This window comes from Callorhinus ursinus, unplaced genomic scaffold, assembly GCF_003265705.2.
Source record: "Callorhinus ursinus isolate GAN/ISIS: 27379988/994484 unplaced genomic scaffold, GSC_fseal_2.0 scaffold68, whole genome shotgun sequence".
Lineage (NCBI taxonomy): Eukaryota > Metazoa > Chordata > Mammalia > Carnivora > Otariidae > Callorhinus > Callorhinus ursinus.
Window position 1 is genome coordinate 5,076,003 of NW_027397130.1, and position 25,085 is coordinate 5,101,087.

Genomic DNA, 25,085 nt, shown 5'->3' on the forward strand with positions numbered 1-25,085 from the left:
AGGGGCTAGGGCCTGGACCGAGGCCACCCTGTCCTCGAGGCTGGGCCCGCCGAATCTCCAGATCCTGAGCGCTTTCCTCCCCTGCTGCAGGCGCCCGTGTGAGCCAAGGTTCGGCCCCATCAGGAAGGTTGTGTTTCGCCGGGCCAGAGACAACGTGAGTTTTCATTGGGTGGCCCTAAAGGAGATTGCTGTGACTCCTCCAGAGACCCCGGCCACCCATGCAGGCACCCAGCGCGGGCTTCTCCCAGGGACCAGCACTCCTGGCCCTGGCGGCGGGCGGATAGGGGCGGGGGAAATTGAGCAAGACCCGGCTTAGGAGGGCGCCTCCGCCCCCAGGAGAATGAGGAGGGCCGAGATCAGAGGCTTCCCCGAGGCGGGAGCTGCAATGGGATTTGGAGTAACTGAGATGCTCCAAATGCTTTACAACGAAAAGGTAAAGAGCTAAAGGCTCGAGGAACAGGCCCACTTGGCCTTAGAATGAGGGAGCTGGCGGGAGCGGATGGGAGGTGGTCGTCGTCGGAGTGACTTTTCTCGGGGGGTGGGGGGGTGACGTGACGGCAGTGCAGACCTAGATCATGCGCTTTCTCCGGGAAGGAGAGGACGGCGCCCGGAAGAGACCAGCTCAGGCGGAAAAGAGGGTTCTGCCCAGACCGGCACCCCCCCTCCCCAGGGGGCGGAGCACCCAGCAACCCGCGCAAGTCCAGGGCGCCGCGGGGTGGGCCGCGGCTTCCCGCACCGACCTGAGCCCTGGCCCCGCCCCTCGCCCCCCGGGCCCGCCCCGGGTCCGCCCCCGGCCCCGCCCGGCCGGCCCCGCCCCGCCCCCACGGCCCGCGCGCAGGTAGGGAAGAGGCGGAGCGCCGGGGCCCCGCCCCCAGGAGCCACCGCCCAGCCGCTGGCCCGCGCCGCTCGGAGCTGCGTCCAGGGGACGTGGGGCCGCAGGGAGGTGAGCGCGGGGCAAAGGGCGGAGCCCGGCACGCGGCGGCCGGGCCGCAGGCGCCGTAGGGGTCCGCGGGGTCGGGCCCGAGCCTCGCCCGGGGCGGCGGTGCGCGGCCCGCGAGGGTGCCCGCCCTGCTGGAGCGCTCGGGCCCCACGTGGGGCGCGCCGGAGGCCAGGGGTCGGGGCTGGACCGGGTCTGCCGGTCCCTGGGGCTCGGCTGGGACAAGACCCCTTGGCCACGGGCCACCAGATGTGGGAAGGGCACGACGATTGGGCAGAAGTTTAAGGCCCCGGGAGGAAGAGAGGGGACTGGCAGGGGCCAGGACCGCGCAGTCCCGCCTTCCTCCCAGAAGCGCCTGGAACTCAGACCCTTCCCTCCCCTTTCAGCTCCGAAGCGAAGTTTGTGCTTTCAGCTTCGCCAGGTGGAAACAGGTGCGAGGGAGTGGAGTCACAGCAAGGCTAGATCGAAGCTCAGAGATTGGACCCAGAAGTCCTGGCTTCTGGACTGTGAGGGGCTTGGGAAGGTTGGCCCCCTCTGATGTTCCTGCAGGGCCTTGGGTTAGGTTAGGGTTAGAAAGGGTTATGCCTGCTAGACGCACCCTCCCATCCCAGGGCAGAGGGGAAGCCGAGGTCTCAGCCCCTGCCTAACCCGGTGAGTCTAAGTGGAGAGAGCCGAAGGGTTGGAGCTCCTGAGAGGGTGTGTCTGAGCGGGGGAAGGCTTGCCAAAGACCCCACATGTGCACTGGCTGCTGGCTCCCAAGTGGCTAGATTTAGGACCCCATGTTGGTGACATTGGCTGTTAAAAAGGCTGAGCCCAGCGTCTGTGTTCCTGTTCACTCTTTAGGTAGGGCAGAGGGAAGAGTGGAGAGTGAAGCTTGTTTTAGAGCAGTAGGAGGTTCTCAAGCAGGGCACTGATTTTTGGTGCCAGGAGATATTTGACAATGGAGACATTTTGGTTGTCACAACTCAGGAGAAGGAGGGGAGTGCTGTAGTTATTGGCATCCAGTGGGTCCAGGCCAGGGATGCTGCTAAAACATCTTAGAGCGCACAGGCGGGCTTCCCACCACAAAGAATTACCCGGCTCAAAATGTGGGCGCTGTGCTGAGGTTCAAAGACCCTGGGGCCGCACCTGCTCCATCAGGTTACTTCTCATTGACTGCCCCCTGCTTGCCTCAGTTTCCCCAGGAGTTAGGGGAGGAACAAAATAGGCTTAAATGAGATAAGAGGTGTGAGGACAGTTATTCCCCCAGCGACAGCCTTCTTCTGGTGTCATAAACCTGCCTCTTCCCTGCTCAAACCACAGTCTCTGCAGAAAGCAGGTCTGGGTGCTGTGGGGGGAGGAGCTGAGTCCCAGGGGCTGGGAACAGGGCCCTCTCACAGCTCAGTCCTGGAGTCCCTCACCCTTAAGGCAGCCTCCCATGCAGGGTGAGCCAGGGCAGCCCTGGAGCTCAAATATCCCCCTGGGCGGGGGAGGAAGGGGGGAGTTCTGTTCTCATAGATTTTCCCAAAGCTGGATTGCTGAAACAGGCATGGACGCCTGGTGCCATGTGACCTCCTGGAATTTTCCCTTCTAAACTGACACCTAACTCTTCCAGTTATGTACACCAGGAAAATAACATCCAAGGACTAACAGGTTTTTAATTCCCTGTGGCTCCCCTAATCTGCTTCCCTCCCGCAAAAAAAAAAAAAGAAAGGTCCTCTGTGGCTGTGGGAACCTGGGTTAGACAAGAGGCCCCAGGGTGGGCCCTGCTGCTGGCAGTGCGAGGCACCCCATGCTCCTGGTGTTAGCCAAGCGCCAGGCCAGGGGGACCCCAGTAGGGACGACTCCGGTTTGAGTTGGGCTCAGGAACATTGGCCCAGCTCTCGGGGGATGGAGGTGAGGGGGCTGTTCTAGAAGGGTGGGATGGAGTGAAGCAGCTGTCCGTCCCCAGGAGCCCAGGCCACCCGCTGCCCTCCCTTCCTGTTTTCTGACAGTGTCCGTTGCTCCCATCCTGTTCACTTCTGGACCCCGGCCTCCTGGCCTGGGAACGATAGCAGGACAGAAGGAGAGCAGGTGGTAGTTTCTGGTTGGTTTTTCTGGTTTTGTTTTTGTTTGCTTTTAACTTTAAAGGGCTGGAGTGACACTCCCGTCTTTTTGTTGAACAGAAAACTGTGGCCCGTCTTCAGTGTGTCTCTCATGGCACAAAGCAGCAGAGCCTGATACTGAACCTGGGCTGTCATTCCCAGGCCCGACCCCAAAACCTCGTGCCTACCTGCTGCTAAGCCACCAGCTGACTCCTATCTGGCTCGCTCATGTGCGAGCTACAGCTGTACATGGTGTGACACACACACACACACTCTCTCTCTCTCTTTCTGCCCAGGAGGGGACTTCTGTTCTTCTCGCAGGAGGGATTAGTCACACCACAAATACATCATGGAGGCCCCTGGGGTCTGGGTCTGGCTCTTCCTCAGTGGTGGTGTTTTTACTGGTGGCCAGACTCTTCACGGGGTTCCTGTCAACCATGCTAGATGAGAGAGCAGATAAGGACAGGAAGAAGTCAAGGGGGTGTGTCTGTGCGTGCACGTACCTGTTCGTGTCCAGGTGACTTGAACGAGGGTGCCTGGCTGGCTCAGGAGGGCATGTGACTCGATCTTGGGGTCATAAGTTTGAGCCCCATATTGGGTATACAGATTACTTAAATAAGACTTAAAAAAAAAAAATCCTGAAACAAAAACAGGTGACTTGAATGAGCCACCTGGCACTTCTAATTGGTTCAGAATGAGTGGTGGCAATATTGGGGTGGCCCCAGCGTCCTGCCTGCCCCGTGGTGCAGCATCTGGGGAGATGAACTCTCTGGGCTTCCTCCCCCAACTCCACACGTCCCTTCGGGTCTGAACCACCCACTTTGGAGCAGTCTTCGGTCTTCGTGTCGTCCTGGCCACCCGTGGGGATTTCCAGAGTGAGCTCACACATTTGCTCCCAGTTTCCTATCCAGCTGAGCCAGGCTGGGGGAGGACTGGTGGGGTCATCAGCGCCCGCTGGGAGTGTGCAGGCTAACCTCAGCGCATGGTGGCTAGGTTGGGGAGGTGCCCAGGCCAGGCCAGCTCTCGGGATAGAGGCCAGGAGGAGTTACCCCACCTGCCCCATCACTGGGGGAAAACAGGGGCTTTTCCCCGACAGCCCATAAAGTTACTGTTGCTTCCCTTTGGGAGTGAGATCTGAGTGTAAAGAAAAATTCATCCTCTCATCTTCGGGGAAGTGTTCACATTCCGTCATTGTGTAAACTTATGCAGGGACCCAGACACAAGTCATTTGTTTGCAGTTCAAAAGCTGCCGGAGGCATGTTGTGGGGGTGGGGTGCCAGGAGAGTGGTTGGAGCTAAGTGGGCAGTGCCAGGCAGGGACGCTGGCCAGGAGGGTAGGAGGACGGTAGGAGGGTGATGCCCAGCGTGGGGAGCCAAGGAGCGAGGCCCAGAAGCTGGCAGCCATGGTGGCCCATGAGGTAGTGGTCGGTAGGATGAGGGTCGCTTGTGGTCTGTGCTTCAGTCTCCTCAGCTGTACTGTGGGGTAGCAGTAGGCCACCAGGACCGGTTGCTGTGAGGATTCCAGGGGTGATGCATGGGAAGTCTTGGGCCCGGAGTCTGAGGTAGGAGCCATCGGGATAATGGCGTCATGCCTGGTGTTAGGAGCGTGTCTGTGTGCCCTTGGCACAGGCTCGTGACGATGACAGGGGCCTTGCCTCGTGGGCTGTTGGGAGGGCTAGCTAAGAGCATGTCGAAGAATAGCAGTGCTAGAATTACCCTGCAGAAGTGGCCTGGTCTGGGGTGGGGAGCCCTGCTCCGCGGATGCCGAGGGGACTGAGGGTGGGCTCGGACGTGGGAGTGGAGTCTCAGGCCAGGACGTGCTGGCTCCTCCCAGCCAGGGCTTCTCCCTGTCTGCCTGCATGTGTGTCATGATGCGGGGGTGAGGGGGTCATGGAGGCGGTGACCCTCAGCTCTGCTCCCTCTGGCCGGGCTCGCAGGGCCGGGAACAGGGTAAGCCTTTCAGAGCCTTGGGCATCCTCAGGTGGTCCTGCCCCTGATCCAGCAAGAAGCCTCTCTTCCCTCTCCAGATGGCCCTCGCCAGGTCAGGCCTGCAGGGTGGCCTGCAGAAGGCCTGGAAGAGGAGGTGGGGGACCCACTGTGGGAAGGGGCAGGAGCAGGACTTGGCATTGAAATAGGGCCTGAGCCCTTGCTCTCACCTTGTCAGCCACTGGTGATAGGTATGGACAGACAGCGTGAGAGACTGTTTGAGAAAGCCCTTTGATAAGCTGAGAAGGACTACCTAAGCGCCAGGTGATGTCATTTCTGCCTAGGGGACTAGGAGGAGCTCACAAGTCTCAGAGGCCCACACCTAAACTCTCCCCCAGCACCTTGGTCACCACCCCAGGGCCATATATTGGCCACTTTGCCTCACGAGTTACGGGGTGGCGGAGGGTACCCCCCCCCAACAATGGGACCTGGGACAGGTGACTTTTGACGTGTCTGAGCCTCAATTTCCCCACCTGTCAAATAGAGATCTGTTATCTCTGGGGCTCTTGGCTCAGATAGGCTAAGTGAGCAGTGAGTGGTCAACCAGGAATAAAAGAAGCCACCAATTAGTGGCCGTTGATTGTGCGCCAGGCCCTGTACATTCATAATCTCATGTCATCTTTGCTGGATCGGCAGGTTTGGGGGTACATCACCCCATTTCACAGCAGAGGAAACCGAGGCTCCAAAGTGGTAACTTGCCCAAAGTCTCCCAGCAGGTAAGTGGCCAAGCCAGGGTTTGAGTCCTCGCAGCCCTCCTCATTCCTCAGCGAGAGAATCTGTGCTGCCCTAAATGAGGCCGGGGGCTTCAGTGAGTAGGGATTTACAAAGCCCTACACCCCCAGTCTTAATGGCCTGGGTGGGCCCATGTCCAAGTGCCCTGAAGCCCAGTCCTCATTGGCGCTGGGGCCAGCCTCTTCTGGGGAAGCAGCAAGCTCCGGGGCAGGGTTCTGGGAAGTCAGGTTTATTAGCTCCTTAATGACTGTTTACAAGCTGAAAATTGTTTGCCTGGCATGATCCCTCCCAGCTGTGGGGCCAGCCTGGGCCTCCAGAAGCGAGGGGCACCCAGAGCCCCAGCCTGAGTGGACCAAGATGAGGGACCCAGGGCAGCGCAGGGCCTGACTCCTGGCTGAGTGACCCTGGCCTCTCCATAAGCTATGGTAAGGCTTTGTCCCTCAGCTGCGTGTGCACCCAGGGTGAGCCCCAGCTGATGGTGACAAAGCCACCCAGATTTTCGACTCCTGGGGGGCTACTTAGCATCCTTTAGCATAAACAGACTAGGGTCAGAGATGTTAAGTGGCTTGCCTAAGAGTTCACAGCATTTAGGGTTGGGCCCAAGACCTGTTTCCCTCAGCTGGACAGTGTTTTCACTGTCTAGAGCCAGGCCACAAGAGCCGGGTGGGAATTAGGGGGACCCCACCCTAGCAAGCCCAGGACAGAGCCCTGCTCTGTGTACTGAGTGTGGTCATGTCTGGAAACAGCCTGTCACCCCTCAGTGTCAGGGAGCTTCCAGCAGGAGTGAAGTGGGCCTCCCCTGCTCCCCAACCCCTAACCACCGAGCACGTGCCAGGCCTCTGCCAGCGCCAAGGACCAGTGAAAAAACCCAGTTCCCAGGGGCTGGCTCGGTTGGAAGAGCATGCGGCTCTTAATCTCAGGGTTGTGAGTTCCAGTCCCACGTTGGGTGCAGAGATTACCAAAATAAATAAATAAATAAGTAAACTTGGGAAAAACAACAACAAACAATTCCCAGTACCTCAAGATCTTGAGAGGCAAATCGTCTTGCATGTTTGGAACCAAGCCCCTGGCGTCAAGCTCAGGTCGACATGGTGTCCGGTGGCGCATTCTCCCTCTCCAGGAGCCCTCCTGTGCCCTGGTATCAGACCCAGAAAGGACCAGGGCCTTCTGGACCCCCAATGCCGCCCCTGACTCCTCCCCTTCACAGCAATGCTCAGGGGCAGCAGAACTGGGACAGAACATGTCTCCTTCCCAGAGGAGGCTGGGCTGTCGGGCAGGGCCGCCTGGGACCAGCCCCTGTGCTCCATTCCCTCTCTTGTCCCCAAGCTGCAGTTGGCCCCCAGGCTCTGGGAGCTGCTGCTTTCCTGGGGTGTGGGAGGGCACCTGCATCCCTGCTCAGCCGCTATCCCCTTGTGTGCTTCTACGGGCAGCTTCTGGAGTCCAGAAAGTTCCAGAGAGCCCTCGGGGAGGGCACCTAGGAGGGCAGGATCCAGCACTGTGCCCAGCTGGGGACATCTGGTGGCATTTAGTGCTGCCTGCCCCTGCATCCCAGCTCAGCCAGCTTCCTGGACCCAGGGCCCCCTCAGAGGATGGGGCATTCACGTCTCTGCCTGCCCCACTGGCGTGTGGTCCCAAGAAAGCCTGATGGGTGGGACAAAGTGGTGTTGGGGTCTGCACCCCTCCAAGAACTTGGCACCCCCCCATTCCACATGCTCCTACCCTGGGCCTGGAGCCCAGCACCCACTTCCCGTGTCTGTGGTCAGCGTGCCACCCAAGCCACCATAACTGGGTCACAGGGAGTCCAGAACCTGGGGTCTGGTGGGGAAAAGCCAGTGGGTCATCAAGCCCCTGAACCTGCTTCCCTCTCCCCATCCTTTATCTTCTGAACTGAGTTTGAGCAAAGCCTTTTAAGGTGTCGGGGATGGAGAAATAGGGGCTCTCCCTGCGGGAGAGGCGCAAACCCCCAGGTGCTTTCAGTTTTCCCCTCCACGGGGGCTGGCTGGGCCGAAGTGCAGCCTCCCAGCACGGCAGGGCCGCTGCGTCCGTGGACTTGCGTCTCTGGGGAAGTGGGCGCTCGCTGGGAGGGAAGGAGAGGAACGGGGCGACCCGTTGGCTTCTCTGACCCTGACCAGCAAGCGAGTTAGAGTTCGTAGCCTCCGGGGGGGACACTGTGTCCCCTTCCCTTTCTGTCTCTGCATTTTCTCTTCCTAAGTCCTGTCCCCAGACCCTCGGTGTCTGCTGGGCACTTTCCCTGCCCTTTGCTCCGGCCCCGCTTTTGGCAGAGCAGGGAGGTGTTGGGGTGAGTCACGGGCCATTGGGATGCCTGTCGCCTGTCGGGAGACCAGGTTAGATGACAGCCTTTACATAAGCTGCCCCTTCCGGGTCTCGAGGGAAGCTGGAGCAACTTCCCCGAGGTCAGCAGAACTCGGGGCTTTGCTGGGGTTTGCACAGTGGGCGAGGGCCAGCTTCCTCTCTGCAGCTTTCTAAAAACGCCCCAGTTCCCAGAAGGCTGTGGGGAGGGACCAGCCAGTTTCAGTTTCTGTGGCAGGGAAGCAGGGGAGAGAGGCCACTTCCTTGCGCCTGGCTGTCACCCCGTCATCCTGTGATTCATCAGGGGGCAGACAGGTTCCCAGCAGCCCTGGGCCGTCTTCCTTCCCTCCGCACTGCCCACTCACCCACAGCTCCAAGCCCGGGCCAGGGGGCAGTTTATTTCCTCGGTCCAGGGGACCTGTGCGCTCCACCCCCATCCCCGGGAGGTCCTGTTAATTTCCCGATCGAATCTAGTGGTTGGAGTGGTCTGCCTCTTTCCTCTGCTGGAGGGGAGGGTTGTTACCCCTTGTCCAAGGGTCCCTTCCTTCCCTTTGTTCCCAGTTCTGGCCCTAATGTCAGTAGCCTCCTGTTTCCGTCTGGAGCTGCACCTGCTGCTCACTCCCTGCCCTGGTTCACGAGGGTCCTCAGAGCCTGGGGATTGCAGAGACCCCATTGCCACTAGCAAGACCAGGGAAGCCTTCAGAAGCCTGCTGGTGGGCACTGGTGGCTGGCAGGTGGGGAGGGAGAGAAGGGACTGGAGCCAGACCCCTGGGGGCAGGTGGGGAGGGGACAGCTGGCCCATGCAGGCTTGAGGGGAGGCGTGCTCCCCCACCACCCTGCCTGGGCACGCCCAGGTAAAGCTCTGTCGGGGGACCTCTCTGGCCGAGGCCTTGCTTACCGTGGCTGTGTCTGTCAGGATAGGGCTTAGCTGGCAGTGCCCGGCCCCACCCTTTGTGGGGAAACCAGATTCTCTGGTGGCATCATTGAGCGCTTTCTGAGTCTGCCTTTGTGTCATATGTGCCTGATCCAGGCTGCTGTTAGCCAGGTTACACCACTGGAGGTGGGGGTACAGAAATGTCAACCCGTAGGATGATTTGAACGCTGCACTTCGCTTTTTCTTTGACTCTGCCCCACCCACACCCCATGATGGACCTCACCCTAAGTCCCCTTCCTTTACCCAGGCCCAGCTTCTCTGGGCTGGGGTGTAAGTCCCCACTGAGGTCGTGGGCAGGTGGCATTGGCCTTGCTGGGTGGGGCAGCCTCTCAGACCTTCCACACAAGCCCCCCACCCCTCCCCAGCCCACAGGCTGGGTGCTGCAGCAGCCGTGGGGTCTTAGAGCCGTGTATGTGACTGTGGGCCAGGAGGAAGCCTTGTCCCAGGATGTCACAATTTCCTCTGCGATGAGCAAGCATTTCTGGGGCATGAGAGATATGTGCTGGGCGGGGTGCTCCCAAAGCTCCAGTACTTTTTTCCGTCTGGGTTCCTCCATGCCCTAGACTTGGGTTCAGTGGCCCCCCGTACTGCCAACCCTACCCTCTGCCCCCGCCACCCCAAGGAAGGAACTGGGCTTCTGGTACACCTGCCCACCATTTCTGCACAAGTTGGGGGCAATCTCAGGAGCAGGCTCTCCCCTCCTTGGTGGAGAGGGGCTGTGAGAAAGTGGTGTTTTGTGCTAAACTGTGGGCCTCGTGGGTGTCAGAGCTGGGCCCTCACCTTGTCCCACTCCCCTGCTTAACGGAGAAGGAGACTGAGGCCAGGGGGTAAAGCTGGCTACAGGCCAGGACTCAGCATTGCCCACGAAGATGGTGAAAATAGCTCTCTTGGATACCGTGCTCCTCCCCAAGAAGCTGTGCCCCCAGCCCTGCCTCTGCTCTCCAGGGCCCAGCCACTTCTCCCTGTGGCCCCCAGAAGTGCCCTGGGGCCGGCCCCGTCTCCCCAATGTCAGGACGTTGGCACAGATGGCAGCAACACAGTGGGGGGCTCTGGGCTGGGGGGCCCAGCCAGGGTGCTATGGCTTTGGGATGGAAGGGCAGGCCAGGGGGCCCGGGCTGTGCTGTGGGGAGAGGGGAACAGGAGGTCCAGTGGGGGCTCGTCCTGGGACTGCATCTGCCGTCCTTGGGCCACAGCAGGGCAGAGGGCACTTTGTGGAGCCTTCCAGAGTGGGCCACTCCCTTCCTGAGCTGAGTGTAGGATTGGGGGGGATAGTTTTAGTCCAGGGTCCATGTGGACTGACAGTCTGCAACCATGCATATGCGCCCCCCTCGCCTCCCATCTTGTTAGCAATTAGTGGGAGCTGACTGTTCCAGACTCGGTGCTGCTTGGGTAGGGGACCCCTACACACAGGCAGGTGTCTGCAGTATGCTAGAGGAGGCAGGTGAGAAAGTGGTTGATTCTGTCTGGTGGTGACAGGGCAGACTTCCTGGAGGAGGTGACATTTTACCTGCCGTTGCCCAGGCAGATGAGGTGGAGGCCGGTGTGCCAGGTGCAAGGCCTCCAATGAGGAAGTGGGGGCCAGGGGACCTGCAGGGCATGTGTGTCTGCTGGGGGTGGAGTCAGGTTCTGAAGGGCACTGAGTGCTTCCTGTGGGAAAGTGTGATCAGCTTGGAGTTCCAGAAGGAGCCTACGTGCTTGGTGACCTCACCCAAGCTCGGACTCGGCAGCTTTACCCTCCCAGCCTCCCTCCACCGCCTGCCTCCCTCCCTTCTTGGTGCAGGACAGCACCTGCCTGGTGCCCTCTCACTGCACCCTGATCCCAAAGGAGACCAAACTGGAGAACTTTCCATCCAGGGGCCCCAGGGGAGGCTGTTGTCTTGGAGCTGCCCCCAGAGTAGAGGCAGGCCCATCTGCCTGTGATCTCTGAGGGGCCTTGTCACCTACTGCCGGTTTGCCCTGAGGTGCGAGGTCAGGACTCCCAACACTTTGGGATAGAAGGAAGGATGCCTGAGTCTGTTGGGCAAACCCTGAAGCAGAAAGCGTCCTGGGCCCCCAGCTCTGCCTCGGATCCCCCCTTGGGTGCCCCCTCCACAGCCGGAGTTCCTCTCTCCTGTGGCTGGAAGACTTTGCCGCCCCTGTGAAATCAGAGGGAGGGCACAGACCTACCCCCAGCCTCCGGTTTGCCCCCCCAGCAGCCCCCCAGGCCCCTCTGGGTAACCCCAGGCCTCTGAGGAACAGAGTTTGCAAAGTGCTCTTGAGTAAAACTAAGTTTCCCTCCAGACTGGACTCTACTCTGTCACCCTGATAGGGGGCTGTCCAGCCCCCAGTGTGCCCCCTAGCTTTGGTGGGGTGGGGGAAGGGGTGGCTCCCGTTTCCTGATGAGATCCATCTGCTCCCCTTCCGAGCTGTGTGAGCGTGAGCAAGTTCCTTAACCCCTCCCTCCATTCCCATCCACAAAATGGGAGCAATGGTAGATGTCTACTCTGAAAGGTGTTTTGAGGACAAAGTAGGTTAATGCACGTGAAGGGCCAGGCCTGGTGCACCTGAAGATGTGACCTGCCCTGCCCCCAGCAGCCTTCGGGGTTCTGCTCGAGGAGGGTCTGCTGCAGGGTTCCTCTGTGCAGGACTTCCTAACGAGGAATGCCACAGTTATTCACTCTTAAATGCTTACCTTTATGTTGTGTGGATTTGACCTCAATAAATTATTTAAAGAGCTAATACAACAACAAAGAAACACTTCTAAATCATTTGAACGCTGCCTTAAATATCTGCCTTACTCTATTCAAAAGGAAATCTTAATCAGGAGACAGCCAACACTTTGTTTTTAAGTTAAATGTTTCTCATGAAGTTATGTTAACACAGAAAAAAAAAAGTAGAGACCGTCCTGATTTGGGGTTCCCAGCCCAGAGTGGGGGTCTGCAGGTGGTTTTTTAGGTAAATGCTCTGAGGCTAGAGCCCCTGGCTGCCTGGCAGTCTGAGTGCCCAGCCTGTCACAAGGGGTCCTTACTCCGGATGGGGAGAACAGATCTCTTAATCCTTCACCCATGAAGCCGGTGGAATTATCCCCATTTTGTAGATGCAGAGACTGAGGTCAGGAAGATTGAAAGGGGCATTGTTCTGAACACGCCTGCTTGAGCCTGCCCTTCCTTCTCTATAGGCTGTGCGCACCAAGGGAGAGGCCCTGTTTGGCCTAGAAGCCTCTATTTTGGCATCTGTCCACCTCTTCACGGAGCTGAAGCTTGACCGACCCCAGAGCATCTGCATAGAGTGAGGGAAGGAATAGAACATGCTCTGAAGACCTCTGCAACGAGACCCCGGAAGCAGTGAGCTCAGTCCATACTCTGAAGGTAGGACGCTGGGTAGCCGGGCAGGCTGGACCCAAGGCACAAGCCGCTTTGCTTGCTTGTTTGTTTTCCATCCAGTATGTACCGATACTATACCTGTGGGCCAGTACTCCGCTGGAGGTGGAGATGCAGCAGTGAATAAGGCAGAGAGAAGAAGATGACCAGGGTGAAGCAATGGAGAGACTTGTAGCAGGAGCGGGGAAGCTGTTTTGGGCAGTCAGGGAGGGCTCCTTGGAGGAGGTGGCACCCAAGCTGGAACCAGAATGATAGGAAGGAGCTACCTGCTCCACTGTGTGATGATCTGATATGGGGATGGAGAGACGAACACAGGCAGAGGCCTAATGTTTATGGAGCACCTGCCTGAGACTTTTTTAACAGCTTCATGGAGCTATAATTCACATTTAATCCACATAAACTACATCCATTTAAAGCGTACAATTCAGTGGGTTTTGGTATATGCGCAGGTCTGTGCAACCAGCACCATGGGCAGCTTCAGAACGTTTCCATCACTTCAGAATGAGACCCACCCTTTAGCTGCTGTCCCCCCAACCCCCTGCCTGTCGCAGACTTCTGTAGGAATGGACTCCTAGAACATGTGGTCTTTTGTGTCTGGCTTCTTTCACTTTGCATAACATCCTTAAGGTTCAGCCACGCTGGACCCCACGTCAGCGTTTCACTCCTGTTTGTGACTGCCTCATAATCCCATCATGTGCATGGAACACAGTTTGTTTCTCCGTTGGTCTGTCGATGGGCCTTTGGGTTGTTGCCACCTTTTGGCTCTTATGACCATGCTACTGTGAACACTCTAGAACAAGTTTCTGTGTGCACACACTGCCCGACTGTGTATCATGCATGCTCTCATTTAATGCTCAGGGCACCTCTCTTGGGGGAGGTCTTTCCCCCGTTACAAGGTGAGGATGTGGGTGACTTGTGGTCAAGTACAGGTCAAGGCCAGACCACCCAGCTGCAGTGTGCTTTTGACCACGACCCCTCAGCACCTCCTGGCAGAGCTTAGCAGGTACTAGACAGTGAGCGGCCTGGAGTGTCCGAGTCAGGGGCAGGGAGGACACAGATCCACTCAGGGCCCAGGGGCCCCAGTGAGAAGCGTGGACATTAAGTGAGAACGGGGAATCCTGGGACAGTGTTGAGCAGAGAGTGACGTGGTGCGATTGGTGCTTTTTTTTTTTTTTTTTGACAAGAGAACAAGTCTACACCTTTATTTACTTCTCATTAAATTTAAATCCTTGAGGGGTACAGCATCACACGGATTCTGTGGCCAATGGCTTTAGCAGGAAGGTTGCTTCGGAATTTGGCACGAAGCGTGCCACTGTTTCCATGAGCACGAGTTACTTTTCCCCAGATTACTCTGGTTTTGTTTGGTTTGCCACCAGGAGTCACCGTGTTGTTCTTTGCTTTGTACACATAAGCACATCTCTTGCCTAGATAGAATTCCGTTTCATCTCGAGCATAAACACCTTCGATTTTAAGAAGAGCTGTGTGCTCCCTCTGGTTCCGGAGACCCCGCTTATAGCCAGCAAAAATGGCCTTGGACCACAGCCTTCCGGACGTTATTTGGCGTTATAGGAGTCCTGTTCCCAGCAGGCCTCCACAGACTCCAAGATGGCGGGAAAGCGGTTGGTGCTTTTAAAAGGTGATGTCTTTGCTGCGTGACAGATGGTCACGAGGGTGGGGGCTCGAGGGGCAGCAGGTGGAGTGGCCAGGAGACCGCTGTGATCCCTCAGGTGAGAGAGGTGGCTCTGGGGGGCCGGGGTGGAGGGGACGGATGGCCTCGGGCCACATGTGCCTGCCGTGTCACCCTTCCATCACACGTTGGCCCCGCTCGCCCTTACCTGGAGGGCTCCCGTGTGACTTGCCACGGGTCTACGCACACCCGGGGTCAGCACTGTGTCAGCAGACGGATGTGGAGTCCCTGGCCTTATGCTAGGGGAAGAGAAGCCGAACTCGCTCCAGCAGCTTTGGGAAGTAGGGAGAGGATTTTAGCCAGAAAAAGAGCAGAGTGAGTGAGTGAGGAAGGGAGGAGAATAGAACAGGCAGAGTGTTGATTCTGGTGGAATCAGAGGGGAAGTGGGAGTCGGGGGAGGGGGCGAGCAAGTGTGGACAAGCCCCAGATTTGGGCGGGGGCAGGGAGGGAGGGTAAATTGCCACCTCCTCTTAGCAGGGCCATTTCACAGGATCCACTGAAATTCAAGATGTACTCACTCTTCAACCCAGCAGTTCAACTTCTAGAAGTCTGTCTTGGGATAGCGCTGGGACATGCACACGGTCTAGGCAAGGGTGTCAGTTAACACTGGACAGGAGTCCCTGAAAACAACCTAAACAGCCATCAGTCTGGCATTAATTAAATCTTGGTGCATTCCACTCAAGGAAGTCTTTGCAGTCATCAAGAAAGATAAGGTAGGGGTGCCTGGGCGGCTCAGTTGGTTGGGCATCTGACTCTTGATCTTGGCTCAGGTCTTGATCTCAGGGTTATGAGTTCAGGCCCCACGTTGGGCTCCACGCTGGATGTGGAGCCTACTTAAAATAAAAAAAAGGTAAGGTGGATCTGTCTGTGTGCACTGATGTGCACCCTACGGATGAAAAGGTATGGTGTGAGCATGTAAAAGTTTAAGTACGTGTATCCTTTTCCAGGTGCAAAGGGGCTCTTTCCTGGAAGACGGGGTGACAGGCAGACTTTGAGTTCACTCTCTGCTTTATAATCACTGGAGTCTTTTTTGTGTTTTGTTTTTACAATGAGCATATGCCACTTTTATCATTGGGATTACCATTTTTCCTCCATGAAAAGAAAAAAGTACCAAACAGGTGGCAGTTTCAGTTACCTTTGAAAAAGGAACCAGGCAGCCCAGGGGACAGGAGCCAGCATGGTGGCTTTCCCATCTGTCTGGTAATGAGGCTGAGCCACCAACCACTTCCCCGCTAGAAACCCAGGGACGGCTACTCGGAGAACCACCCGCTGCCTGCACAACTGTGGGCCTCTTGTTTGCGGCTAGGGCACCGGGTTACCCTGGAGCCGCTTGTCCTCCCCCAAGCCCTGCCCCAAGGTCAAAGAAGCTGCCCTCTGACCCTACCTTGACCAGGCTGACAAGGCAGCCAAGGTCACTGCAGCTCTGTCCTTTGCCCTCGGGCTCCTCTTGGTGTGGTCCTTGCCTGAATCTGAGAGACCACCAATGGAAGGAGGTGGAAAGGTGGGGATTCCCCAGGCCCCTGTGGGCCTGGATTGCAAACAAAGGACAGAAATAGACCTACTTGCCTTACCCCACCCAGTTCAGATTCGGTCTCTGCCGCGTGGTTTGGACCCCAGCGTTAGGCTTGACCGACTTTCTGCAGGTTGTTCTCAGCCCAGGCCGCCCGCCCTGGCACCAGGGCCCCCAGGTCCCTTCCTGTCTTTGCCACCTGTCGACACACTCGTGCCCCCTCTCTCTGTTTCCATTCCAGCCGCCCTGCCCCTGGCCCACCATGGCCTCCTCTGACAAGAATGGCGAGAGCGTCTCCTCTGTGTCCAGCAGCCGCCTGCAGAGCCGGAAGCCGCCCAACCTGTCCATCACCATCCCGCCACCCGAGACCCCAGCCCCTGGCGAGCAGACCAGCATGCTGCCCCAGGTAAGGGGGCAGCCTGGAGGCTCCCTGGGGAGCGACAGCTGTGCACACAACACCGTTTAGGCGGGGGAGGCCCCCACTGCCTGTGTCACCCCTCACTTGGGCCTGCACCCCCTCCTCCCCGGCCCCAGACGTCACAGGGAGTGGGCCCGGAGCGCAGGAGCCGCGTCTCGCAGTGGTCGGTGGACGGGGAGACCAGAAGCACAGTCCTCGAGAAAGGCTCCCCGGTTCCACTAGGACCGGCTGTTTCCATTTCCTGCCCAGGGCCCCCCGAAGGGCTGTCAGACTTGGGGGAAGAGACCCCACGTGCTGGGCATCAGCAGCCTGGCCCCCGTGGAGAATGGTAATGAAGACAGGCTGGACCAGCGCTCCATAAAGAGCTCATTGAGAGTGTCCTGGGGCATAAAAGGGGTGCTGTGTTGGTGCCACCCACTCACCCCGGGGGCTGTTTTGCGTACAGAGGGGGGGTGGGGAGCACTGTGTAGGGAGCTGGGAAATCACTGTGTAGGGTTCGTTGAAGCGCGTGAAGGATGGTGACTTTACAGTTGGAAGGAAAGCAGCTCAGGCGTGTACATTAGGGGTGAGGTGTGTTCTCAGGGTTCTGGCGCAGGGAGCCAAAGAAGAGTGAGCCCGGGATCTGGGCTCCACCAAGTCCCAGCCTGTCCTCCCGCCCTGCTTCCCGCAGAGGCCCAGGAACCCAGCCTATGTGAAGAGCGTCAGCCTCCAGGAGCCACGGGGACGGTGGCAGGAGGGCAGCTCAGAGAAGCGCCTTGGCTTCCGCCGCCAGGCCTCCCTGTCCCAGAGCATTCGCAAGTGAGCACCTTTCCCCCCCCGCCCCCCCCCCCAGCGGGCCCTTCGCTGGGCCTTGGCCCTGTGTCCCTTTCCTAGGAGTAGGCAGGCCTTCGTGAGCAGCACTCCCCGCAGGGCTGGAACGTGCGTGTTCCGGGGCGGGGGTGGGGTGGGGGGGGTGGGGAAGGGGGTGGGGTGGAATTTGAGGCCCAAGGGGGATGTGTGCCTTGTAGAAAGTCACAGTGTGGAGGCTGGGGGGTTCAAGGTCAAGGAGCGGGGGCTGCAGGGGAGGCACTGGCCAGCCCAGCTTCGGCCCCAGACTCTGTTCCACCCCTCTTGTCTGGTCATTGGGTGCCGACCCGGGGGCAAAAGGGGGAGCTGGTCTGCCCCTTGTGCTGGGTGCACACGTACACTGTAACCTCCCGTCCCCTCCCCTGCACACACCTCCCCCATCACCTTCTGCGTCCCCTCGCCTGCACACACCCCCTGTCACCCCCGCACAAGCGCGGTCCCTGCCCCGCCGCCCCGCTGCCATGGTCGTGGGCGCGCGGCCACTGCTCTGTGTGCACTCCGCAGGGGCACGGCCCAGTGGTTCGGGGTCAGCGGCGACTGGGAGGTGAAGCGACAGCACTGGCAGCGCAGGACTTTGCACCACTGCAGCGTGCGCTACGGCCGGCTCAAGGCCTCATGCCAGCGCGACCTGGAGCTCCCCAGCCAGGAGGCGCCATCCTTCCAGGGTACCGAGTCTCCGAAACCCTGCAAGATGCCCAAGGTGGGCTCCCCCGGGGCAGGGGCGGGGAGCGGCCGGTGACTTAGCCCTGGGCCTGGTCGGCTCTGCTCACTCGCTCCCTCCCTCCCTCCCTCCAGATTGTGGATCCCCTGGCCCGCGGACGGGCGTTCCGCCACCCGGATGAGGTGGACAGGCCCCATGCCCCACACCCACCCCTGACCCCAGGGGTTCTGTCCCTCACCTCCTTCACCAGTGTCCGCTCCGGCTATTCCCACCTGCCCCGCCGCAAGAGGATGTCTGTGGCCCACATGAGCTTTCAGGCTGCCGCCGCCCTCCTCAAGGTAAAGATGCCTCCCCGCCTCTGCCCAGCCCCCAGTGTCCCTCCCTCCCTCGCTGCAGAGCATCCCTCGAGAGCTCAGCCAGGTATGTCCTTCTGTGCCAAGGGCGGTGGATGCACCGGGTTACCTGGCAGAGAGAGGGGCCCTGCAGCTCAGGAGCCCGGCCCACGTCCTTCCAGCCCCGGTTCTCCATAGTTTGGGACGCCGGTTTCTGCACTGACACGAGCTGGGAAAGTAGGACACGTGCAGGCACCACCCTTCACCCAAGTTCACTCAGCCCCTGTGTTGTGTTGGGCCCGGGGACTGCAGAGTGAAACGAATCAGTGTCGCTGTTCTGGATGGGCTCCCAGCCCTGAGCAGGCCGATGTCACTACTCAGTGTGATGAGTGCTGGGGCCCGCGTAGGAGAGGGGCTGATGTCAGGACAGGCACTTGGGCTGAGCCCAGAAAAATGAGGAAAAGCTCCCCCAGGAAAGGAAGGCAAGGAACAGTATTCTCAGCAGAGGGAAGGGCCTATGCAAAGGCCTGGAGGTAGGGGGCGTGGCACATCAGGGGACGAGCACATGGTTTGATGTGGTTTCAGTGAGGGGTGCTTATAGGAGGGGTAGCCGCAGATGGGGGGAAAGAGGCAGACAAGGGCCTGCTGTGCCAGGAAGCTGCAGCTGGGGGAAATGGCCCGAGTTCGGGGAGTAAGAGTGCAGAACAAGTGGTGGGGAGCTAGCTGCCCCAGCCGGAGGGCAGCAGGTGGGGATAACTGAAAATCTTGGAGAGAGCCATGGGCTCGGGGCTACGGAAGCTTTCGGGCCTTTTTCTGCAGACACTCCGTGCTCTGGGCAGGGTCCTATCTCCCAAGGTGCTGCCCCGGGAGGAGGGGCTTGACGGTTCCTTTGGAGGGGGCGGGGGGGTGGAGGCACCTGAACTGGGCCTGATGCCCGAGCCCTGCCCTGCCCTCTCCAGGGGCGCTCGGTGCTGGATGCCACGGGACAGCGGTGCCGCGTGGTCAAACGTAGCTTCGCCTACCCCAGCTTCCTGGAGGAGGACGTGGTGGACGGAGCAGACACATTTGACTCCTCGTTTTTTAGTAAGGCAAGCATGGGGTGTGGGCCTCAGGGTTCGGGGTGGCTACGGGGTGGCCTGGGAGTTAGGAGAGGAGACCCGGCCCAATCATGCTCTGCCAGGAGCCCCTGAGGGATCCAGAGGGTGGGATGGGACGTGCCACCTCGTGGAACTCCTGGGCGCCTGTCTTCCTGTTGGGGACCTGGCAGGGCCGGGTGCCAGCCGGGAAAGCCACCGTCAGGGCTGACAGGCACGTGCCTTCCATTTCCCTCCCAGAGAGCCTGTCTAGCTTTGTTCTGTCCTTGAACCGAGGTGCTGGGAGCAGTATGGACAGTGACTCCTCACACTGTCTTTTTCTGTGTCCCTCACTCCACCCCACCCCAGGAAGAAATGAGCTCCATGCCCGATGACGTGTTTGAGTCTCCCCCACTCTCGGCCAGCTACTTCCGGGGGATCCCACGCTCGGCCTCCCCGGTCTCCCCCGATGGGACGCAGACCCCTCTGTGAGTTCTGGGCATCCTTCCTCCGGGTGCGGGGAGGCGGCACAGCGGGGGAGGGCTCACCGGGCCGCCAAGTCCCTCCTGAGAGCCCCGTCCTGGGATGCGTGGGGGAGGTGGGGGGGGGGTGGGCAGCGGGCTGAGAGCCATCGCCCACCAGGAAGGAGTACGGCCGCGCCCCGGTCACGGCGGCCCGGCGCGGCAAGCGCATCGCCTCCAAGGTGAAGCACTTCGCCTTCGACCGGCAGAAGCGGCACTACGGCCTGGGCGTGGTGGGCACCTGGCTGAACCGCAGCTACCGCCGCAGCATCAGCAGCACGGTGCAGCGCCAGCTGGAGAGCTTCGACAGCCACCGGTGAGCCTCCCGCGCCGGGAGCCCCTCGGCTGCCAGCGGCGGGGGGAGGGGCCGAGAACCAGAGCCCCCGGGACCCTCTCCGGCAGCACCCCCTTTATTCAGCAGGCGTTTAGCGAGCAGCTCGTATGGGAGAGGAGAGCGGGGACCAGTCCTCAGGGTGGCCCCATGGGACACAGCCCCACGAGCACGCGTGTCGCCTGGGAAGGGTCCTCGGCGCTTGCTGCCTCTTCACCCTCCCGGCTCTCTTGGCCTGTGCCCTTAGCCCAGCTCCCAACAGCGGTCAACAAGCATTCATTGAGCACCAGCACATGGGCCCTGGGACAGCTCCAACAGGAGGGACAGGGAGGGCAGGGCGGGCCAGAGGGACAGTTAGAAGCTCTGTGAGTGAGGGGACCGTGGGGGGGAAACCAGAGGATTGGGGAGCAGCAGTTCTCACAGTGTGCCCTGGGCGGCGACCCGATCGACATCAAACCCAAAATCAAAACACGAATAACAAGCTTGCAAGTGTCCCAGCAGGACAGAGAGTGAGTGGACGGCTGCAGGGAGGGCTGCAGCCAGGCTGAGCAGGAGTTAGCCGGGCAGAGAGAGATGTGAAGAGCATCTCTGGCAAAGGAAGTGCCTTGTGCGAAGGCCCTGGGGCTGCAGGGATCATGGTTTGTTCTAGGAGCTGTAAGAAGAGAAGGTGGGTGGGCGCATTAAGGCCCCCAGGAGGGGGTGACATTAGACTTTATTGCAAGGGGAGCAGGAAGCTGTCTAAGGGTTGAAGCTGGGAGAGAGATATGTGAGGGTGCATTTTCAAAGTCACTGTGGTGAAGGATGAGTTGGAGGGCAATAGAAGGGGAGGGGAGAGAGCAAGTGAGAGCTGATGGGGGCTGGGCTCGGCAGGTGAGGGTTGGGATGTGGGTTCAGCTCTGCTGACCCAGTGCTTCTGTCCCCAGGCCCTACTTCACCTACTGGCTGACCTTCGTCCACATCATCATCACACTGCTGGTGATTTGCACGTATGGCATTGCACCCGTGGGCTTTGCCCAGCACATCACCACCCAGCTGGTGAGTCAGGCTAAGGAAGGGGTGCTCCCCTCTGGGGGCCCCAGCCTCTCCTGAGAGGCATCAGCATCGTCGGCCACGGAGTCCCTCCCTTGGCCACAACCTGGCCCATGCAGGAGGGTGCTCTGGGCTCACTGTAGCTTTACCTCTCAGCCCCACTCTGGGGCCATACTCTGGGATGGGGAAACCCCTGAACCCCCTACCCTCTGCCCCTGCACCAGGTGCTGAGGAACAAAGGTGTGTATGAGAGCGTGAAGTACATCCAGCAAGAGAACTTCTGGATCGGCCCCAGCTCGGTGAGGGGCCCAGGGGGCGGGGACAGCATCTCAGCAGGGAACGCTGGGGCCCTGTCGCCCCCAGCTGGGCAGGGGGTCAGCTGGCCCAGGAGCCCCTCTTATCAGGGGACCTTCAGGCGAAACTCAACAGAGTGGCCAGCTCTGGACCCAGGCTCATTCTTTCCCCTCCCCCAGATTGATTTGATCCACCTGGGAGCCAAGTTCTCCCCCTGTATCCGGAAGGACCAGCAGATCGAGCAGCTGGTGCTTCGGGAGCGAGACCTAGAGCGGGACTCGGGCTGCTGTGTCCAAAACGACCACTCGGGCTGCATCCAGACCCAGCGGAAGGACTGCTCGGTGGGGCCAGGCCCTCTAGCCCCTGCCAGCCCTGCTCTGGTCCTGTGCACCATCTTCACTTGCCCCAGCATAGGGGAGGGACCCTCAGGGACAGTGACCGCATTCCCTCCTTCCTTCCTGGCCCCATACAGGGAGAGTGCCAAGCTCCCCAGCCCCAGAGAAGTGAGGGAAGTGACGTTCCCAGGTCTTGGGAACGTCAGCCAGGGGTGGAGGTCTGGGAGATGAGCCTGAGCCCTGGAGACCAGGGGAAGAGCCGCCGTCCAGAGGGCCCCTCGCCAACTCTAATGGGGATGGCATCACCCTAGTCGCAACCAACCCTCCTCTGTTCTCCAGGAGACTTTGGCCACTTTTGTCAAGTGGCAGGATGATACGGGGCCCCCCATGGACAAGTCTGATCTGGGTCAGAAGCGGACGTCAGGGGCGGTGTGCCACCAAGACCCCAGGTACAGTCTCAGGGTGGCCCAGCTGGGCTGTGAGAAGATGGGATTGAGTATCCTGTCTGTGCTTCCCCCTGGGGGTGTTAGCGGGTGGGTGTGGCAGGCTGGGGGGCGGGCCCAGCTCCTCATTTTGCCCCTTCTAACCTCTGCCTCCAGAACCTGTGAGGAGCCAGCCTCAAGTGGTGCCCACATCTGGCCTGATGACATCACCAAGTGGCCAGTGAGTGTCCGGGGTGGAGAATGGTCTAGGAAGGGCAGGGAGACGGTGAGAGTGCCTGCCACTGCAGGGGCCCGACCCAATGTGGGCGTGTCGTGTCCTTCCCCGCTCCCCCCCCCCCGCCCCCCACAGATCTGCACTGAGCAGGCCAAGAATAACCGCACCGGCTTCCTCCACATGGATTGCCAGATCAAGGGCCGCCCCTGCTGCATCGGCACCAAGGGCAGGTAAGCCAGCTCCTCTGTTGCCACCCGCCACACGGGCTAGTGTCCTCCCTCCCCCACTCTGGGGTCGCCCGTGGTGTGAGCAGGATGAAAGGGAGCCTGCCCCAGAGCTCGGGTCCCCACAGAGGGGCGCCGCTCCTGCCAGTGGGCAGGGGTACTCGGGGCTGTGATGTAGCCCCTTGCCTCCCTGTCCCCCCAGCTGTGAGATCACCACCCGGGAGTACTGTGAATTCATGCATGGCTATTTCCATGAAGAGGCAACACTCTGCTCCCAGGTGAGGCAGGGCCTGCGGGGGCCCTGAGGGTGAGCAGGTGGGCACGGCAGCGTGCTGGAGCCGGCCTCATGCCTCCCCTCCTGCAGCAGGTGTCTGGCTCTGCACCCACCCCCGCCCCGCATCGGGGCCAGCTGGGTCGCAGGCCCTGACTGCCCCGTGCTTGCCCTCAGGTGCACTGCTTGGACAAGGTGTGTGGGCTGCTGCCCTTCCTCAACCCCGAGGTCCCAGATCAGTTCTACAGGCTCTGGCTCTCTCTGTTTCTCCACGCAGGGTAAAAGGCCCCTCGCTGCCCGCCCCCTCCCCCACGCCCCGGTGCTGCCTGCCCCCCCCCCCACCCCGCCCCCAGGCCTGTGGAGGAGCGCTCCTGGCTGGCAGCCGGGGGCAGACGCGGGACGGCTGATGCCTGCTGTGCCCCCTCCCCAGCGTGGTGCACTGCCTCGCGTCCGTGGTCTTCCAGATGACCATCCTGCGGGACCTGGAGAAGCTGGCTGGCTGGCACCGCATCTCCATCATCTTCATCCTCAGTGGCATCACCGGCAACCTCGCCAGCGCCATCTTCCTCCCGTATCGGGCAGAGGTAGGGACTTGGGGGATGGGGCAGGGAGGGCCAGTTCTGCTGCTTCCCGCCCCCCCCCCCCCCCCCCCCCCCCCGGAGCCGCCAGAGGGACACACGGCCCCGCCCGGGGCCAGGCACGACACCAGATGGACAGCTAAGCTGTGGGCTTATTGGCTGATCCCCTAATCCCTGGGAGCGAGGGAACAGCGATGCCTCTGCGTCAGGCTCAGGCATCATCTCCAGAAAGACTTTTCCAGACCCTGTCCCTCACTTTGTTCCCGTTCTCTGCTTCATTTCTCTTCGTGACCATGACCCTTGCCTGCCTACCCGCAAGTCACATAGCTGTGGGTTGAGCTGCATGAGGTCTCCAGTGTGCAGATACTCATGACCCACAGAAACAGTGACAGTTTTTCCATTGATTCGACCCCATGCCCTTGGCTTGTTCGGTGTCCGTCCATCCTGCCGTATGCTGCCTGGCGTAGGCCTGTCTGTCCTGCTTACTGCACGGACTAAACACCGGGCCCGTAGTTGGTCCTCAGTGTTTGCAGAAAGGGTAGGTGCAGAAAGCCCCACTTTGGTCCGGGAGCCTCAGCTGCCGGGTCCCCACCCCTGGGAGAGCCTGCCCGTAGGAGGACCCGGCTGCACCCCAGCTTCGCACGTGGCACCCCGGGCTGACGCCGCTCCCCTCCCCACCCCAGGTGGGCCCGGCGGGTTCGCAGTTTGGCCTCCTCGCCTGCCTCTTCGTGGAGCTCTTCCAGAGCTGGCAGCTGCTGGAGCGGCCCTGGAAGGCCTTCCTGAACCTGTCAGCCATCGTGCTCTTCCTGTTCATCTGCGGCCTCCTGCCCTGGATCGACAACATCGCCCACATCTTCGGCTTCCTCAGCGGCCTGCTGCTGGCCTTCGCCTTCCTACCCTACATCACCTTCGGCACCAGCGACAAGTACCGCAAGCGGGCCCTCATCCTGGTGTCGCTGCTGGTCTTCGCCGGCCTCTTCGCCTCTCTGGTCATCTGGCTCTACGTCTACCCCATCAACTGGCCCTGGATCGAGTACCTCACCTGCTTCCCCTTCACCGGCCGCTTCTGCGAGAAGTACGAGCTGGACCAGGTGCTGCACTGACCCCCGCCAGGTGGGCCTGGGTCGGGCTGCCTGTCTGCAGAGCGCCCCAGCCCGCGCTCCAGAGACCCGCCGCCGGGGGCCCCGGCCCTCCCTCCAACCAGCCACACTGACCCCGCGGTGACAGTCACAAAGGCGAGGTCCTTGGGGGAGTGAGGCCCCCCCCTTCCTCAGTCTGGGGAGCCCTCCGAGCATGTGCTTCTCCACAGCACGGGGACTCGGACCCTGCCTTCCTGCCGCTCCCCTGCCAGCAGGACCCCTGCCGAGGGGTGGGCTTCTCTCCTTCCCAAGGTCCTCGGCTTTGCCGATCTCCCCACTCAGCCCCAGCTGGGGCCTGGCCCCCCCGCCCCCCACCACACACACACACCCCATTACTGTGGCCGTGCCCTTACTGGGACGTGGCCAGGGTTCCCACCAGGTTCCCACCCCTGCCTCACTGAGGCCTCCCCTCCCTGCCCTATGAGCCCGTGCCCCTTATTCAGCAGTGGCCTGGTGAGCCTGCCCTTAATGCTCCTGGACCAGCCGTGCGGGAAAGGCTTTGCCGTGGCCTGGGGCAGAGAAAGAGCATGGAGACACAGCGAGGCTGGGGAGCTGAGAGCCTCCCCTTGGTGGTCGCAGACAGCCTCTCCCCTCTCTGTCTGTCCTGGTCCTTCCTCCGAGTCAGTGTTCTGCCTTGTGGGACTGGCTCTGAGAAGGCTGGCCCTACCCCACTCTGCCTCACTCCTGCCCAAGTGGGAGTGGGGGCTGGGCCACCTCAAGGACCTGCTCCCAGGGGGTTGCCCACGGCTCAGTCAGGCCCATTTTTTACTGGCTTATATTATGGTTCTAATTTTTAAAAGTAACGCTAACTTTATATGGATGATGTCTCGAATGTATTAAATGATATTCTCTAAAAGTA

At 60.3% G+C, this 25,085-nt stretch overlaps 1 protein-coding gene, 1 long non-coding RNA gene and 1 pseudogene across 11 annotated transcripts; 1 reads left to right on the forward strand and 2 right to left on the reverse strand.

Moving 5' to 3' along the window:
• Window positions 1-25,085, forward strand: RHBDF2 (rhomboid 5 homolog 2). 10 transcript variants are annotated; one of them, XM_025859641.2, is made up of 20 exons: window positions 849-943; window positions 5,622-5,701; window positions 12,119-12,308; window positions 15,759-15,923; window positions 16,606-16,733; window positions 17,286-17,481; window positions 17,577-17,780; window positions 18,734-18,862; window positions 19,217-19,335; window positions 19,490-19,684; window positions 20,623-20,734; window positions 20,953-21,027; window positions 21,202-21,363; window positions 21,697-21,806; window positions 21,957-22,020; window positions 22,150-22,244; window positions 22,441-22,516; window positions 22,687-22,787; window positions 22,940-23,093; window positions 23,771-25,085. In XM_025859641.2, the coding sequence occupies exons 4-20, from the start codon at window positions 15,780-15,782 to the stop codon at window positions 24,188-24,190; spliced, it is 2,484 nt and encodes an 827-aa protein (XP_025715426.1). In that variant the 5' UTR covers window positions 849-943; window positions 5,622-5,701; window positions 12,119-12,308; window positions 15,759-15,779; the 3' UTR covers window positions 24,191-25,085. The 10 variants fall into 10 exon arrangements, with proteins under 10 accessions (XP_025715431.1, XP_073742239.1, XP_025715426.1 ...); XM_073886141.1 differs by lacking the exon at window positions 23,771-25,085 and adding an exon at window positions 23,407-23,596; XM_025859642.2 differs by lacking the exon at window positions 849-943 and adding an exon at window positions 1,172-1,368.
• LOC112814258 (uncharacterized) lies at window positions 2,555-9,124 on the reverse strand. Its single transcript, XR_003205727.2, has 2 exons — window positions 8,926-9,124; window positions 2,555-5,771 (listed from the first exon to the last, which is right to left on the reverse strand). It is a non-coding gene; the product is annotated as an uncharacterized lncRNA (long non-coding RNA).
• Window positions 13,502-13,877, reverse strand: LOC112814221 (large ribosomal subunit protein eL33 pseudogene; annotated as a pseudogene).